General features: G+C 51.4%; 1 protein-coding gene and 1 pseudogene across 7 annotated transcripts in view; one reads left to right on the top strand and one right to left on the bottom strand.

Moving 5' to 3' along the window:
* Positions 1-15479, top strand: part of SUGP2 (SURP and G-patch domain containing 2) — a 35536-nt gene that overhangs the window by 315 nt on the left and 19742 nt on the right. For 4 of the 6 annotated variants that reach the window (XM_084759133.1, XM_084759134.1, XM_084759131.1 and 1 more), the window contains exons 1-3: positions 30-134; positions 2424-2546; positions 7469-9034. In XM_084759133.1, the coding sequence (XP_084615259.1) occupies positions 2435-2546; positions 7469-9034 (1678 nt within the window). In that variant the 5' untranslated portion in view covers positions 30-134; positions 2424-2434. Of the gene's footprint in view, positions 1-29; positions 135-229; positions 390-2423; positions 2547-7468; positions 9035-15479 lie in introns of those variants that run through there. The other 2 variants (XM_084759135.1, XM_084759132.1) reach the window with 2 other exon arrangements.
* On the bottom strand, positions 12307-15478 carry LOC311584638 (glyceraldehyde-3-phosphate dehydrogenase-like; annotated as a pseudogene). Its single transcript has one exon. The product of its transcript is annotated as a glyceraldehyde-3-phosphate dehydrogenase-like (transcript).

Genomic DNA, 15479 nt, shown 5'->3' with positions numbered 1-15479 from the left:
CTTGCGCCTGCGCGACTCGGCGCTGCGGAAACCGTTGCCTTATTTGCATCTCCCCGCCTCGTAAGGCGGTGGATAAGGAGCCTGAGGAGGCGGCGGCGGCGGCGGGGGCGGCACCGCGCGCGGCGGGCTCGGTGGTGAGGCCAGGACCCTGGCGACCTGGGAGGGCGCGCCCGGGGGGCGGGGAGGACGCTGGGGGGGGGCCCCGGGGCGAGCGTGCTCCTCGGGCCGGGCTCGCGGGTCCATTGATGCTGCTCGAGCCCGCAGCCGGCTGGGCGAGCTGGGCGTAACGGCGAGCGGGCTTCGCTTCGGGCCTCCAGCTGTTGGGAACCGCTGCAGCCTCCGTAGCTGCGGCTCCCACCGATCGGGAAATGGAGCTGCAGACAGATTAGGTACCTTGGTTAGATCTCAGGACCAGCTGGCGCGGAGGAGACTCTGCTCTTACACTGACGGGGAACAAGGGCCACCCCCCCCCCCCCCCGCCTTGTCGCCTCACCTGGGCGTGGGGAATGAGATGAATGAGGTGATGGCTATAGAGATGGCAGGTTTGCCTCTTGAAGTTGGAAGTGTCATGAGGCGCTGTCACTGATAAATGCGGCTTAGTTTTTTCCCACTTGCAGAAAGTGCCCTCACAGTGAATTCCCTGTTGGGCAGGTTCAAGACCAGGGTGACTGCTCTTGGTTGGTTCACTTCTCCAAGTCTGCTTTTCCTCCTTTATGTCAAGAGTCATTTCTTTTCGTCCTTTTTTTTTTTTTTTAAGGCAGGGTTTCAGACTGAATATGATGGCTCACACCTGTAATGTCAGAGCTCAGGAGGCAGAGGCGGGAGGCGCATTGCACTCTTGGTGCCAGCCTGGTTTACGGACTAAGTTTGAGGCCAGCCGGAGATATATAGGTAGATCATATCTGGAATGCCTCCTGCTCTACCCTTCCCCCCCCCCCCCCTTAAAAAGAAAGAAAGAAAGAAAAGAAAGTAAAAATAAGCCAGGCGGTGGTGGCTCACGCCTTTAATAGCAGAGGCAGGCAGATCGCTGTGAGTTCGAGGCCAGTCTCGTCTAAAAAGCAAGTCCAGCGTAGTCAAGGCTACACAGAGAAACCCTGTCTCGGAGAGGAAAAAAAAAAGTGAAAAATAAATAAAAAATTGACAGGGTCGGGGCTGGAGAGATGGCTCAAAGGTTAAGGGTCCGGGCTGCTCTTCCAGAGGTCCTGAGTTCAATTCCCAGCAACCACAGGGTGGCTCACAACCATCTATAATTTGATCTGATGCCCTCTTCTGGCCTGCAGGCATACATGCAGGTAGAAGACTGTATACATAATAAATAAAATTTTAAAAAAAAAATTTTTTTTTTAACAGGGTCTCCAGAGCCTGGCAGTGCACACTGGTAATCCAGTACTTGGAAGGCAGGAACAGGAGGCTCAGAAGATTAGTGCCAGTACCAGCATATGGGTTGTATTACGTACCCTACGCTGGCCTAGAACTCACTAGGTATCCACACAGGCTTTAAACTTGCAATCCTGTTGCTCAGCCCCTAAACAGCTGGAATTACATGTGTATATCAGTAGGTCCTGGGGTGGGGAGCGGTGAGTGTGTGTAGGGCAGAAATTGATGTCTGGTCACTGACTGGCTAGTCTGGCTGGTCACTCACTGGCTAGGCTGGCTGGTCACTCACTGGCTAGGCTGGCTGGTCACTCACTGGCTAGTCTGGCTGGCCACCAAACTCCAGGGATCCTCCATGCTCCTCCTCAGCACTGAGATTACAGGCACATGTGTCCTCATGCCCAGCTTTCTTTTTTTCTTTTTAACATCACGTACTTGTGGGTACATGTGTGCCACAGCATGTGGGTGGAAGTCAAAGACAACTTGCCGTGCTTGAACTCAGGCCCTCTGACTTGGCCCCATTACTAGCCACCTCAACCTGACCTCCTTTTTAAGATTTTATTCATGGGGCTCGGTAGGGGCAGGTGGGTACAGGTACCAGGTCCCCTAGAACTGGAGCTGTAGGTAGTGGTTAGCTCTCCGGTGTGGGTACTGGGGAGGGCACTGGAACCTCGTGAGTGCTGGGACCACTGCCTTGCAGCACCACACCGCTCCTGCTGCACTGCACTGCCTCTGGTCTGTGCTGGGGCACTCAGCTCTGGGGTGGCTTTGTTGAAAGAAGCAAAAGAGATCTTGCAACCAGACTAGCCCAGAGCGTCCAGTTGCCAGCGTCTCGTCCTCTTGTGAGACTTCCACTCAATCACCCAGAGAGTTGACAGAGTTGAAGTGAGCTTTAGGAAGCCTTTCCTCAAACTGTGAAGTCAGGGTGTGACGCCTTTCCCAAATATTTTTTCCTAGGGTCGTCCGTCTTCCAGTTCTATTACCCCGCTTTCGGTGGTGATTTGGCCCCGGGAAAGCTGTCCTGATTAGTGTGGCTTCTCTCACTGTAGGAGAGAGAAATATGGCGGCAAGGCGAATGGCACAGGAGTCTTTGGACACTGTATTACAGGACAAATCTAAACGGTATGGGGAGTCTGAGGCTGTCGGTGAAGCTATCCAGCTTAAAGCGCAAGGTAAGTTAAGATGTTTGGCCCTGTAGACTCTGCGTGCAAGCCCGGCCACTGTGATCCTTGCTGGATTTGTCTAAAGGAAATCACATTTGCTTGTGGCCTGCCTGCAAGCTAAATCAGTGTGCAAAAGGTGCTGTTGTCACTAAGTAGAGCGTGTCCGCCGCACAGCCTCCCCACTAAAGAGGAACTTGATCATGTTTTGGTGGGTACTCAGGCCTTACTCATGGGAAAGCACACACTCCGCCACTCACCACACCCCGTTCTGCAGGAGGGTCCCGCTGTGTGTGTGCGCGCACTAGAACAAAGAGCTCAGGCAGCTTGCAGAAATTGATTCTCTCCTTCCACCATGTGGCCTCCAGGGACGAACTCAGCTGTTAGTGAAGCTTGTGGCAAGCACCTTTATTCACCGAGCCACGGTAACAGCTGCCCCCCTTTAAGACACTGCCTTCGCCTCCAGCAGACGGCTGCACTGAGGTCTTAGGTCCAGCAGGCACGTCTGAAGCACAGCTTGGTTAGTTCTCCAGGGTACACTTTTAGATCATAACATCGCAGTGTCAGAAAGTTGAACATGCCACAACACTCAAGCACCACACATCACATCCGTGTGTGTGTGTGTGTGTGTGTGTGTGCGCGCGCGCGCGCGCGGAGAGTGTGTGGAGGCTGGGGGACACCGGGGACTTTCCTTAGTCACGCTCCACTATTATGCTTTGCTTGTTGTTGCTATTTTGTGGGGGCTTTGGGGATTTTGTTTGGTTAGTTTTTGGAGGCAGGATCTCGCTTTTTGTTCTTGTTTTTTTGTTTGTTTGTTTATTGTTTTTTGTAGCCTTGGCTGTCCTAGACTCCCTTTGTAGACCAGGTTGACCTCAAACTCACAGAGATCAAGAGATCCACCTGCCTCCACCTCCCCAGTGCTGGGATTAAAGGTGTGTGCCAGCACGCCCGGCTGTAGTCTTTCTTTGTCAGTGTTCCTCAACTTTCCTAATGCTGGAGCCCTTTAATACAGTTCCTCATGTTGTGGTCCTTAACCATAAAATTATTTTCATTGCTATTTCATAACTCTCTCCTCTCTCTCTCTCTCTCTCTCTCTCTCTCTCTCTCTCTCTGGGGGGGGGGCGTGCGTGGGGGGGGGAGGTGTTTCGAGACAGGGTTTCTCTGCCTCCGCCTTGCAGTGCTGGGGTTGCAGCCGTGTCTGGCTTTTTTGTGGGTGGTAGGAATTTGAACTTAGGTCCTCTTCCTTGCACAGCAAGCATTCTTACCCTCTGAGCTGTATCCACATCACATCTTAATTTCCTCAAGAAGACTAATGGAGCATTGTGCTGTGGCAATAGTGAGGAGCCTGAGGCAGGAGTTTCCCTGTGAGTTTGAAGCCATCTTGGGCTATCTAGTGAGACCCTGCCTTAAAAAGAAATAGAAAAAAGATTGATTGGCAGAAAACCTGTAAGCCTTATAGAGGCTGCATGACTCTGTATAGTCAGAGCTGTATCGCCTGTATCTCTGTCAGTCAGAGCTGTATCACCTGTATCTCTGTCAGTCAGAGCTGTATCACCTGTATCTTTGTCAGTCAGAGCTGTATCACCTGTATCTTTGTCAGTCAGAGCTGTATCACCTGTATCTGTCAGTCAGAGCTGTATCACCTGTATCTCTGTCAGTCAGAGCTGTATCACCTGTATCTCTGTCAGTCATCCTTTCTTAGGCTTCTGCTTTATCCTGGACATTTCTCTTTTTCTGTAAAGCAGGCACGAGAAATGTATTGTGCAGCCACTGTTCCTGCCCTTTTTTCCTTTTTCTTTTTCTTTTTTTTAAGACAGGGTTTCTCTGTGTAGTCCTGGCTGTCTTGAACTCACTCACTCTGTAGGCCAGGCTGATCTAGAACTCTGAGATCCACCTGCTTCTGCCTCCTGAGTGCTGGGATTAATTCTCTGCTCCTGCCTTTTAGCTTTGCCACCTTGACTGCACCAAGACCACAGTCAGGGCCCAGATGGTTTCAGTTTTGTTTCATGTCTGCCTCACCCCCTTAACAGCAGCCACTTCACATGTGATGGGAGTGTCTGAGGAGAGCATGTTCGCTGTATCCTGCCCACTGGATTGCCTTTCTCAGCACCTACCTTTCCCCAGTGTGGTTTCGTGCATGTGAGGGAATTGGAGGTGCACAGGCATGTATGTGTGTGGTGATCAAAGGTTGACATCTTGTGTTTTCCTCAATCACTCTCCACTGTTTTACTTTTATTTTTTTCCTTTATTTATTTATTTTTTAATTTTATAAGACAAGGTCTCTCTGCAGCTTTGGCTGTCCTGGACTCGCTTTGTACACCAGGCTGGCCTCTAACTCACAGTGATCCTCCTCCCTCTGCCACCCAAGTACTGGGATTAAAGGTGTGTGCCACCATGCCCAGTTACTTTTAAAAGATTTATTTTATTTTTAAATTAGGTGTTGGTGTGGTTTTGTGCCTTTATGGAGGTGCCTGTGGTTGCCAGAATAGGTGAAGGAGAGATAAACATGTTTTTTGTTTAGATCACAAGTGTGGCATGAGAAAAAGACTAGTGAGAGAGCAGGTGATGTTTATCTCCTTAGAAGTCAAACCCCCATGTGAGGGAGATTGGTTATTAACCAGCTGAAAAACATGCTTGAACAAATTCTGGGAGGAGGTATAAATGTGAGCCAAAACCAAGAGGCGGGGCCTTTGGAGACTTGGGATAGTTTTGGCTGTTCATTGCTCCACTTCAAGACGCTCCAAGAGAGAACCGCTCGAGAGAAGGCTTCGGGGCTCCGACTGAGGTTCCGGGTTCGGTTGTTCCAGGTTCCAGCAGAAGAAATCCTGCTGATTATGCCAGGAGAATCGTTCCTCGGAATTATATTCTTTAATCTTCTTTTCCTATTGTTTAGGTTAGTCAGGTTATAAGTGAAGTGCTCTCGGTTAATAAGTTCGTAACAAAATATATTTGTTAAGAAAATTGAGAGCCAGGCGTGGTGGCGCACGCCTTTAATCCCAGCACTCGGGAGGCAGAGGTAGGCGGATCGCTGTGAGTTCGAGGCCAGCCTGGTCTACAAAGTGAGTCCAGGGCGGCCCAGGCTACACAGAGAGACCCTGTCTCGAAAAAAAAAAAAAAAAAAAAAAAAAAGAAAAAGAAAATTGAGCCTAAAAATAGGGTATCCTCTCTTATGAGCTGGAGTTGCAGGTAGTTGTGAGCTATGTGATTTGGGTCCTGGGAACTGAACCCAGGTCCTCTGGAAAGGCAGCAAGTACTCTTACCACTGAGCCATGTCTCCAGCCCCGCCTTGCTTTTCAAGACACTGGGAGCTTGCTGATGTGGTAGATTGGCTGGCCAGTGCACCTGAGGTTCTCCTCCCTCTGCCTCGTGAGCACTGGGCTTACAGGCCTGTGCTGATGATATGTTACTGTGGGTCCCAGATGCAGCACAAGTCTTGTTTGTACAACACGCACTTTACTCACATCTCCCAGCTCCTCTCTGCCAAAGTCTTATTCTGTAACCCAGATGAGCCTCAGACTCACTGTGTAGCCCAGGCTAGCCTTGAACGCTCAGTCCTCTTTCCCCACATCTCCTAAATGTTGCCATTCTGGGTCTTGCTACCAACCCCTTGTCTTTTTTTTTTTTTTAACGTCATTATAGATTTTATTTAAAGATCCCACTGTGAGAAAGCTGCCCAAGGCCTGTGGCTGCCATGGATGACCTCTGTGGGCTGCTCTTGAAGTGTTTCTGTGCAGTGACATCTGTGCATCCGCTCCTGTCCCAGATGACACTTCACTCTCCACCACAGCCTCGCTTAGTGTGGCTTCTTCTGCTTCTGCTACCTCTGTCTGTTTCAGCCCCAGAGGGAGGAGGCAAGGCCAGGGGCTGGGCCTTTCTACCACTTTGGGGTCAGGTGTTGGGCTATCGCCCGCTGAACTATGGTAGGTGTGACATGGGCCGCAGCTGCTGCCTCCCAGTGGCAGTGTGGGACAGGAAGTCCTCCAGGAGGCAGTGAAATTGGCAACCTCTATAAGACTTCCAGGGACAGAAGTGAAGGCCCTGCGGTGAGATCCAGGCTGCATAGAAACCGGGCCCGTGTCTAAAGGGTGGGTGGAGTGACAATGGGGTGGCAGCTGGTGGAGAGCCTGTGGGTGACCCGCTGCCTGGCCTTGGCTGATGGCCACAAGGGTAAGCACAAGCCTAGTTGTTACAGCGTGTCTTCCTACATGGATCGTTCCTCAGTGCCCGCGGGACATGGCTCTCCAGCCCCAAATAGTAAACGCTTAGAAGATGCTTCCCCTCGGTATGGAGTGGCGTGGTGTGTCTGCACAGCATGGAGTGTGCTCATCTTCCCTGTGTTTTGAATCTTTCCAAACACAGCGACAACTGCAGGCAGCAGTGTTCCATGCTGTTGTAAAGGGAGATGCAGGAAAGGCCACACAGGGAGTGCAGGGGCAGGTTTCTCAGGTACTTTTACTCTGGCTTGGTGGAGTGGGTGACTGCAGTTCTCAGTGGGTCAGTGCAGATTGGCCACTAGCCAGCTGGAGGTGGCACCATAGACATTTTCTTTGTTGTGACTGTGTGTGTGCAATGCCTGCATGTATCGGTGTGTTCACCTGTGTGCTCAGTGTGCGCATTAGTGTCCCAGGTCACTCTCTAGCTATTGAAGCTGGAGCTCCTGCTGAATGAGCGGTCACCAACTTCGGCCGCCGTAGCCAGCCAGCTTGTCTTGGGGTTCCACGTCTCCACCTCCTGAGCATGGGGTTACAGACAGCCATAGCTGCTGGTTTTACTGTGGGTTCTGGGGATCTGATGTCATCCCTCACGTGCGCACAGCAAGCACTTTGTTCACTAAGCCTTCCTGACCCCTCTCTCTCACCTCACCATTGGCTAGTGTGCGCCATTCCCCTGCAGCCCGTGCTCTAAAGTGCTGTCTGTCTGTGCGTCTGTTACAGATCTCCTAAGGACAGGCTCACGAGCCAGAGCAGATGTCTATGAGGACATTCGCGGTGACAGCAGGTACTCCACCAGTGGGTCTGCAGTGTACTCACTCGACTTGGGGAGAGAAGGCCTGAGAGGAGACATGTTTGTGGGGCCCTCCTTCAGAGCTGGCAGCCAGTCTGTCGGTGAGGACAGCTATCTTCGCAAAGAGTGCGCCCGGGATCTGGAACCGACCCATACTGACTCCCGGGACCAGAGTTTTGGCCACCGGAAACTGGGACATTTTCCTTCTCAGGACTGGAAGCTTGCACTCCGTGGCTCTTGGGAACAAGACTTGGGCCACCCAGTTTCTCAAGAAGCCTCCTGGTCACAAGAATATGGTTTTGGGCCCTCAGTGTTGGGGGACTTGACCACCTCCAGGCGGATGGAGAAGGAGAGCCGGGATTATGACCTGGACCGTCCTGGAGAGGTGGACTCTATGCCCAGAGGCAGTGGGCAAGTCCTGGCCAGAGGCCGGTCTCTAAACATGACTGACCAGGAAGGCAGTCTCCTAGGAAAAGGGGACACTCAGGGCCTGCTTGGAGCAAAGGGTGTCGGGAAGCTTATCACACTGAAAAGCATGGCCACGAAGAAAATGCCTGTTGTCAGTCGTGTTACTCCCAAACCTCAGGGCACTAACCAAATCCAGAAGGCCACCCCAAGTCCTGATGTGCCCCTCGGGACAAACCCAGTGCTGGATGAAATCCAGTTGGCTGCTCTGAAGATTCCCCTGGGGCTGGACCTGAGGACCCTTGGCTTCCCCAGAAGGAAGCTGGGCTTTGATGCCATGGACAAAGCAGATGTGTTCTCCAGGTTTGGCATGGAGATCATCAGGTGGGCAGGGTTCCACACCATCAAGGATGACCTCAAGTTCTCCCAGCTCTTCCAGACGCTCTTCGAACTGGAAACTGAGACCTGCGCCAAGATGCTGGCCTCCTTCAAATGCTCCTTGAAACCGGAGCATAGAGATTTCTGCTTTTTTACTATCAAGTTTTTAAAGCACTCCGCTCTGAAAACACCCCGAGTTGATAATGAGTTTTTAAATATGCTTTTAGACAAAGGTGCTGTGAAGACCAAAAACTGCTTTTTTGAGATCATTAAGCCCTTCGACAAGTACATCATGCGGCTCCAGGACCGCCTGCTGAAGGGTGTCACCCCCCTGCTTATGGCCTGTAACGCCTACGAGCTGAGTGTGAAGATGAAGACCCTCACTAGCCCACTGGACCTGGCTGTGGCCCTGGAGACCACCAACTCCCTGTGCAGGAAGTCCCTGGCCCTCTTAGGTCAGACCTTCTCCCTGGCCTCTTCCTTCCGGCAGGAGAAGATCCTAGAGGCTGTGGGCCTCCAGGATATCGCCCCATCGCCGGCTTTCTTCCCAAATTTTGAGGACTCCACTTTGTTCGGAAGGGAGTACATAGACCACTTGAAGGCCTGGCTTTTGGCCAGCGGCTATCCCCTCCAGGTCAAGAGAGCTGGGCCTCCAGACCCCCGAGAGCAGAAAACCACAACTCAGACCTGGGCTGCCAGCACTCTGAGCCAGGGTAAGGGTTTCTTTTTTTGTTGTTGTTTTTGTTTTGTTTTGTTTTGTTTAACAATACCTTTGTTGCCCATGTAAAAGTATTTTTATTTGGTGCATGTGTGTATATGTATGTGGGTGGATGGGTACACAAGTGCCAAGGCACATGGTTAGAGGTGGTCAGAGGACAACTTGAGGGAATCAGTTCTTTCCTTCTACCACAGGGGCCCAGAGATCGCACTCCAGTCACCAGGCTGTAAACACTTTGACCCACTGAGCCGTCTCGCTGTCCTGAGGTTTTGAAATCCGTGTGCAGGTGCATGTGTATGTATGAAGGCTAGAAGACAGCCTGAAGTGTTGCTCTCCAGGAAGGCTGTCCACCACCTTTGAAACATGTCCTCTCACTGAACCCGAAGCTCACTAATTAGGCTAGACAGGCTGGCCAACAAGGCCCAGAGGGCCTCCTCTCTCCTCCTCCCTGGCATGTGCATGCATCACCACACCTGGCATCTTATGTCAGACCCGAGATCAAACACAGGTCCTCACTGTTGCAAGGTAAGTGCTTTGCTAACAGACATTGCCCTAGAGCCTCTCTTTGAGGCTTAAAAAATATTTAAATTTGTTTATATGTGTGCATAATAAATGTTTTGGTATGTGTGCCTGAGTATGTACACTACATACATGCAGGAACTGATAGAGCTCAGAAGAAGGTGCCAGATTCCTTGGAGCTGGAGTTACAGGCATTTGTGTGCTGCACAACATGGGTGCTGGGAACAGAACTTGGGTTCTTTGCGAGAGCAGCGTTTGCTCTTATCTGTTGAGCCCTCTGAGATTTGTATGCACTTTCATAAATGCTGAGACTAGAACTCAAGGACCCAATTCTTTTTCCGTTTGTTTTGAGGCAGGGACTCATGTAGGCCAGGCTGGCGCTGCCCTTCTGATCCTTCTGTCTCTGCTTTTGGGCGCTGGGATGACAGGCGTGTGCTGCCTCCCCTTCCCTGCTTTCTGAGGCCCTGGGGATGGGAGCGCAGGGCTTTGTGCATGCTGCGTGAAAGCTGTGTCCGCTGAGCCCACTTTCCCAGCTTCAAGAGTCTTTGGGAAGGGACCCATCTAGGAATCAGATGGAAAACAAGCTGGCCCCCACTAGGGACAACGCACGACCCCCTTTAGCCTGGATTGAGGTTAGGATGCCGTGATCTAGCACCTTGTCCCTGTCTCTCTGAAGGCAGAGGAAACAGGACACCAAAACTTAGTAGATCTTGTGCCCGGGAGTGGGAGAGGTGGATACTGGGGAGGCTGTGGTTGGGGTGCTGAGGGGTATCAAGGACCAGCTGAGTCATTCCAGGTAGCGCTGGTACCTTTCACCTCATTCCTTCTAGGCTGCAGTCAATGGAGGCTCTGCTGTGGCCAGGAAGTAGGGATGAAACAGCTGCTTGGTTCCCTCTCCCCTCCTCTGGTGGCCCCAGCATGCTGTCAGAACCCGCCTTCCCAGACATCAGAGGACATGGTACCCATCTTTTCTCTCCTCTGACATGACCTCCATCCCAGCAGATGACACTTTTGCCCCTGCCCTCCCCTTCATGGAGGCCCAATTGCACCAGACAACAGATGTTGCAGTAGATGAGTGCCACACCTACTTTTAAAGTAGGGTTCTTCCAGAAGCATTTCCCTTCCGTCCTCCTGTGCTGAAGGGGAAGTGAGTGCAGCAAGCAGCAGGTGCTGTGGGCAGAGGAGCAGAGCCGTGAACTCCCCTGTCCAGGCAGGGAGCCAGGCAGTGCAGCTGCAGACACACTGACCTGAGGGTGCAGCTGCCTGATCTCTCTTTACAGCCTGATTTCTGATGATGATGATGATGATGATGATGATGCTCCTCCTCCTCCTCTTCTTTCTCTTCCTCCTCCTCCTCCTCCTTCTTTTCTTTAAGAGTCCTTTTATATAGTAGCCCCAACTGACCCGGAACTCCCTGTGTGACCAGGCTGGTCTCAAATTAGAAAGATCCACTGGCCTCTACTCCTGTGATAAGTTTAAAGGTGTGTGCCACCTCATCCAGAAAGATCAGGGTTTGTGTGTGTGTGTGTGTGTGTGTGTGTGTGTGTGTGTGTGCGCGCGCGCACCCCCATCTGTCTGTAAGTGTATGAGATCAGAGCCTAAAGAACTGGTGGTACAGTGATCGGCTAGTTGCTTGAGGGATGGGATCTGAACTCTAGGCCTCATGAATACCAGCCAGCACTGCTAACTACTGTAGTCACTCATGTGTGGTTTTGTTTTGTTTTGTTTTTAAGATGGGGTCTTGATATGTAGCCTAGGCTGGCTAGCCTCAAGCTTTTAATCCCCTGCCTCAGTTTCCTCATATGCTGGGAGGAATGAGGTCTCAGCTTATCTGAGATTTTGCAGCTACATGATGACAGTAACTATGTGTAAATAGTTTTCCTGCAAGGGCTTTCACTGCCTTGTAGTTGAGGCTTCTGAAGCAGAGCTGGTCATGCCCTTGGCAGCCCTAGACCATGACCCACCGGCTGCTTTAGCTAGTATCGCCTGTCGCCTGTCACCTGTCATTGAGCTTGGCATAGTGGTGCAGGCTTGTTATCCTAGCCTGGGCGACCAAGAGAGATAAGACTGTTACAAGCTTGAGACTAGCCTGTCTGTGCACTGCATAGCAAGACCTTGTCTCAGAAGCAAGGGATGCTGAGAGATGGTTCAGCAGTTAAAACACTGGCTGCTCTTATTTTATGGTTGGTAGGTTGGTTTTTCAAGACAGGGTTTTTCTGTGTAGCCTTGGCTGTCTTGAACTCACTTGTAGACCAGGCTGGCTTCAGACTCACAGAGATCTGTCTGCTGCTGCCTCCCAGATTCTGGGATCACAGGTGTGCGCGCCACGCTGAGCTGCACTGGCTGCTCTTCCAAAGGACCCATATGGTAGCTCACAACTGCCTGCAACTCCAGTTGAGGGTGTCCAGTGCCTTGGCTTCTGTGGGTATCAGGCATGTAAGTAATACACAGACATGTAAACAAAGCACCCATACACTTGTATAAAATAAAATTTTAAAAAAGGATCCAGCAAGATGCGTCTTCGAGTACAGGCACTTGCCACCTGAAGGACAACCTAAATTCAATCCCCACGACCCGCATGGTACAGGGAGATAGCTGACTCCCACAAGCTCTCTCTTGCTGCCACCTGCAGGCCATGAGCGTGATATGCACACATCCTTTCACACATTAATCAGCTATTTAAGAGAGAAGTGGGGGGGGGGAAGCGCGCAGGGCTGGAGAAATGTCTCAGTGGTAAGAGCACTTAACTAAAATTTGCATGAGGACCTCAGCAATCCCAGCAGCCATGTGAAACTATGGACATGCCCATAACCCAGTTCTGTGGGGCCAGAGACAGGCTTGTCATCCACTGGGCCTTGCTGGCTGCCAGCCTAGCTCCAGGCTCAATGAGAGACCCCACTTCAAGAAATAAGGAAAAGAGTGACAGGACAGCCAGCCTCCTCTGACCTCCACATTTGGACACATGGCACACATACCACATATATTGGCATGTGCATAGGTGGTGCTGTGCTGCTGTTAAATTACCAGTAAGACCCAATAATGTTTGTTTATTAGGCCTGTAATTATTATGGTAGTATTTTCTTTCTTTCTTTCTTTATATTTTTTTATTAAGTACTCAGTACTCTGCCTGCAGGCCAGAGGATATGAGATCACATTATAGATGGTCCTGAGCCACCATGTGGTTGCTGGGAATTGAACTCAGGACCTTTGGAAGAGCAGTCAGTGCTCTTAACCTCTGAGCCATCTCTCCAGCCCACGGTAGTATTTTCTAACCCGCTAGCAATCAGTCAAGACACAGACACCTGTTACATTTTAAACTAGCCTTAGTTAAGCTGGGGCAGGGCAGACATTAATCCCCTAAACTACCTCCCATAGTGGGGCGGGTACGGGATGCCTCCTTCTCTCCTCTCCTCCCATCTTCCCAAGATTCTCTCTGTCCCTACAAGCTTGGGAACCTAGCCATGCCTGTCCCATTTGCCCTGCTCAGGTGTGATGGCCTTTTATTGGTCAAACAGGTTAGGCTCTTAGGCAAGGTGGGTCAAGGAGACAGCAAGCAGTTATTAGCATCAAAATACATCAGACCAACCTCTAACAGTGCTGGGTGACAGGCTTACCTGTGGGTGCTGGGATCTGAACTTGGCTTGTGCAGTAAATGCTCTCAACTACTAAGCCATCTCTTTAGCCCCATCAATGATGGTTTGTTTTTTCTTTTTTAATTCTTTGTTTTTTGGGTATTTTGTTGATTTTGTTTGGGTTTGGTTTTTGTGTGTGTGAATGTAGAGGCTCTATCACTCTCCATTGTATTCCCTTGAGACAGGGTCTCTCATTGAATCTGGAATTAGGCTGGTGGCTAGCAAGCTGTAGTTGCCACCTCTGCAGCAGAGGGATTACAGGCACTCACTGTCACACCCAGTTTTTTTTTTTTTTTGGCAGTGAATTTCATTGATGGTACTCAGAAGAGTAGGGCTCCCTGGGCCCCTCCCATTATTGTGGGGTCTAGGATGGGAACTGTGCGGGGAGATGCTCAGTGTCAGGGGCTGAGTTGGAACAGGGATTCCTCAGCTGCCAAGGGCCTCTCTCTTGCTCTTGTGCCCTTGCTGGGGTGGGTGGTCCAGGGCTTCTTACTCCTTGAAGGCCATGTAGGCCATGAGGTCCTCAACCTTGTTGCTGTAGCCATGTTCACTGTCATACCAGGAAATGAGCTTTACAAAGGTGTCATTGAGGGCAATGCCAGCCCCAGCATCAAAGATGGAAGAGTGGGAGTCTCTGTTAAAGTCGCAGGAGACAACCTGGTCCTCAGTGTAGCCCAGGATGCCCTTCAGTGGCCCTCAGATGCCTACTTTACCACCTTTTTGATGTCACCATTCTTGGTAGGTTTCTCCAGTCTGCATGTCAGATCTATGTCGGACATGTTGGGGGTAGGAACACAGAAGGGCGTATCAATGAGCTTCCCATTCAGCTCTGGGACGGCCTTGCCCACAGCCGCGGCAGCACCAGTGGATGCAGGGATGATGTTCTGGGCAGCCCCATGGCCATCACGCCACAGCTTTCCAGAAGGGCCATCCACAGTCATGAGTCCTTCCACAGTGCCAAAGTTGTCATGGATGATGGCCAGGGGCACTAAGCAGTTGGTGGTGCAGGAAGCATTGCTGACAATTTTGAGTGAGTTGTCACACTTCTTGTGGTTCACACCCATCACACCCATGGAGGCATTGGCAAAAGGGGCGGAGATGGTAACCCTTTTGGCCCCACCCTTCAAGTGGGCCCCGGCCTTCTCCATGGTGGTGAAGACACCAGCAGACTCCACACCATAATCGGCACCAGCACCAGCCCATTGGATGTTAGCGGGATCTCACTCCTGGAAGATGGTTGATGACAGGCTTTCTGTTCTCAGCCTTGACTGTGCCGCAGAACTTGCCATGGGTAGAGTCATAGTGGAACATGTAGACCATGTAGTGGAGGTCAATGGAGGGGTCATTGATGGCAACAGTCTCCACTTCACCAGATAAGAAGCAAGCCCTGGTAACCAGTGGCCCAATGCTGCCAAATCCGTTTGCTCTGACCTTCACCATCCTGTCAAGGAAGGAGGCTGGCACTGCATGAGAAGACGTGGCTGTCTCTGGAACAGGGGAGCAGAGAGCACACCCAGCTTTTAAATTTGAGATTAGGTCCTATGCATACTCAGCCATTGAGCCGGTTCATCATCTTGTTGTAGTCCTGGCTGTCCTGGAACTCACTCTAGACCAGGCTGGTCTGGGACTCTCTGCCTGCCTCTGTGTCCCAAGTGCCGGGATTAAAGCTGTGTGCCTTCACATCCCTGCTGTTTTTTGAAACAGAATGTTACCATGTTGCCCAGGCTGTTTGCAAACTCTTGGGGTCAGAAGGTCCTGCTTGACCTCCTGAGAAGCTGTGCCACAGGCCACAAGGTACCTCTGCCTGCAGCCGCAGCTCACAGGCCACAAGGCACCTCTGCCTGCAGCCGCAGCTCACAGGCCACAAGGCACCTCTGCCTGCAGCCGCAGCTCACAGGCCACAAGGCACCTCTGCCTGCAGCCGCAGCTCACAGGCCACAAGGCACCTCTGCCTCCAGCCGAAGCTCACAGGCCACAAGGCACCTCTGCCTGCAGCCGCAGCTCACAGGCACCTGTTTTCTGGCTTAATACTGAAGCAGTCAGGCTTTAGGCAGGCTGTGTGCCGCAGTTGTGGGTCTTCGCTTACCAGCTGCTCTCTGTGCAGCTGAGTGCCTCTCTTGGCTCATGGCTGAAGTGGGACATCTTTCTATCTCAACTAGACTTCCTCTTTTCCACCCCAGTATCCCATGATTGAAGGATCCGGTTGCTGATGGCCTTAGCGTTTTATATTGCACTGTCTGGTCCTCGGGCCTTCGTGGCCCACTGTTTTTCACAACATCCATTCTGTGT

The sequence above is a fragment of the Acomys minous genome, assembly GCF_964271855.1.
Source record: "Acomys minous genome assembly, chromosome: 15".
NCBI classification, from domain to species: domain Eukaryota; kingdom Metazoa; phylum Chordata; class Mammalia; order Rodentia; family Muridae; genus Acomys; species Acomys minous.
The sequence above is the reverse complement of the archived record's forward strand: the minus strand, read 5'-3'. Positions and strand labels throughout refer to the sequence as shown.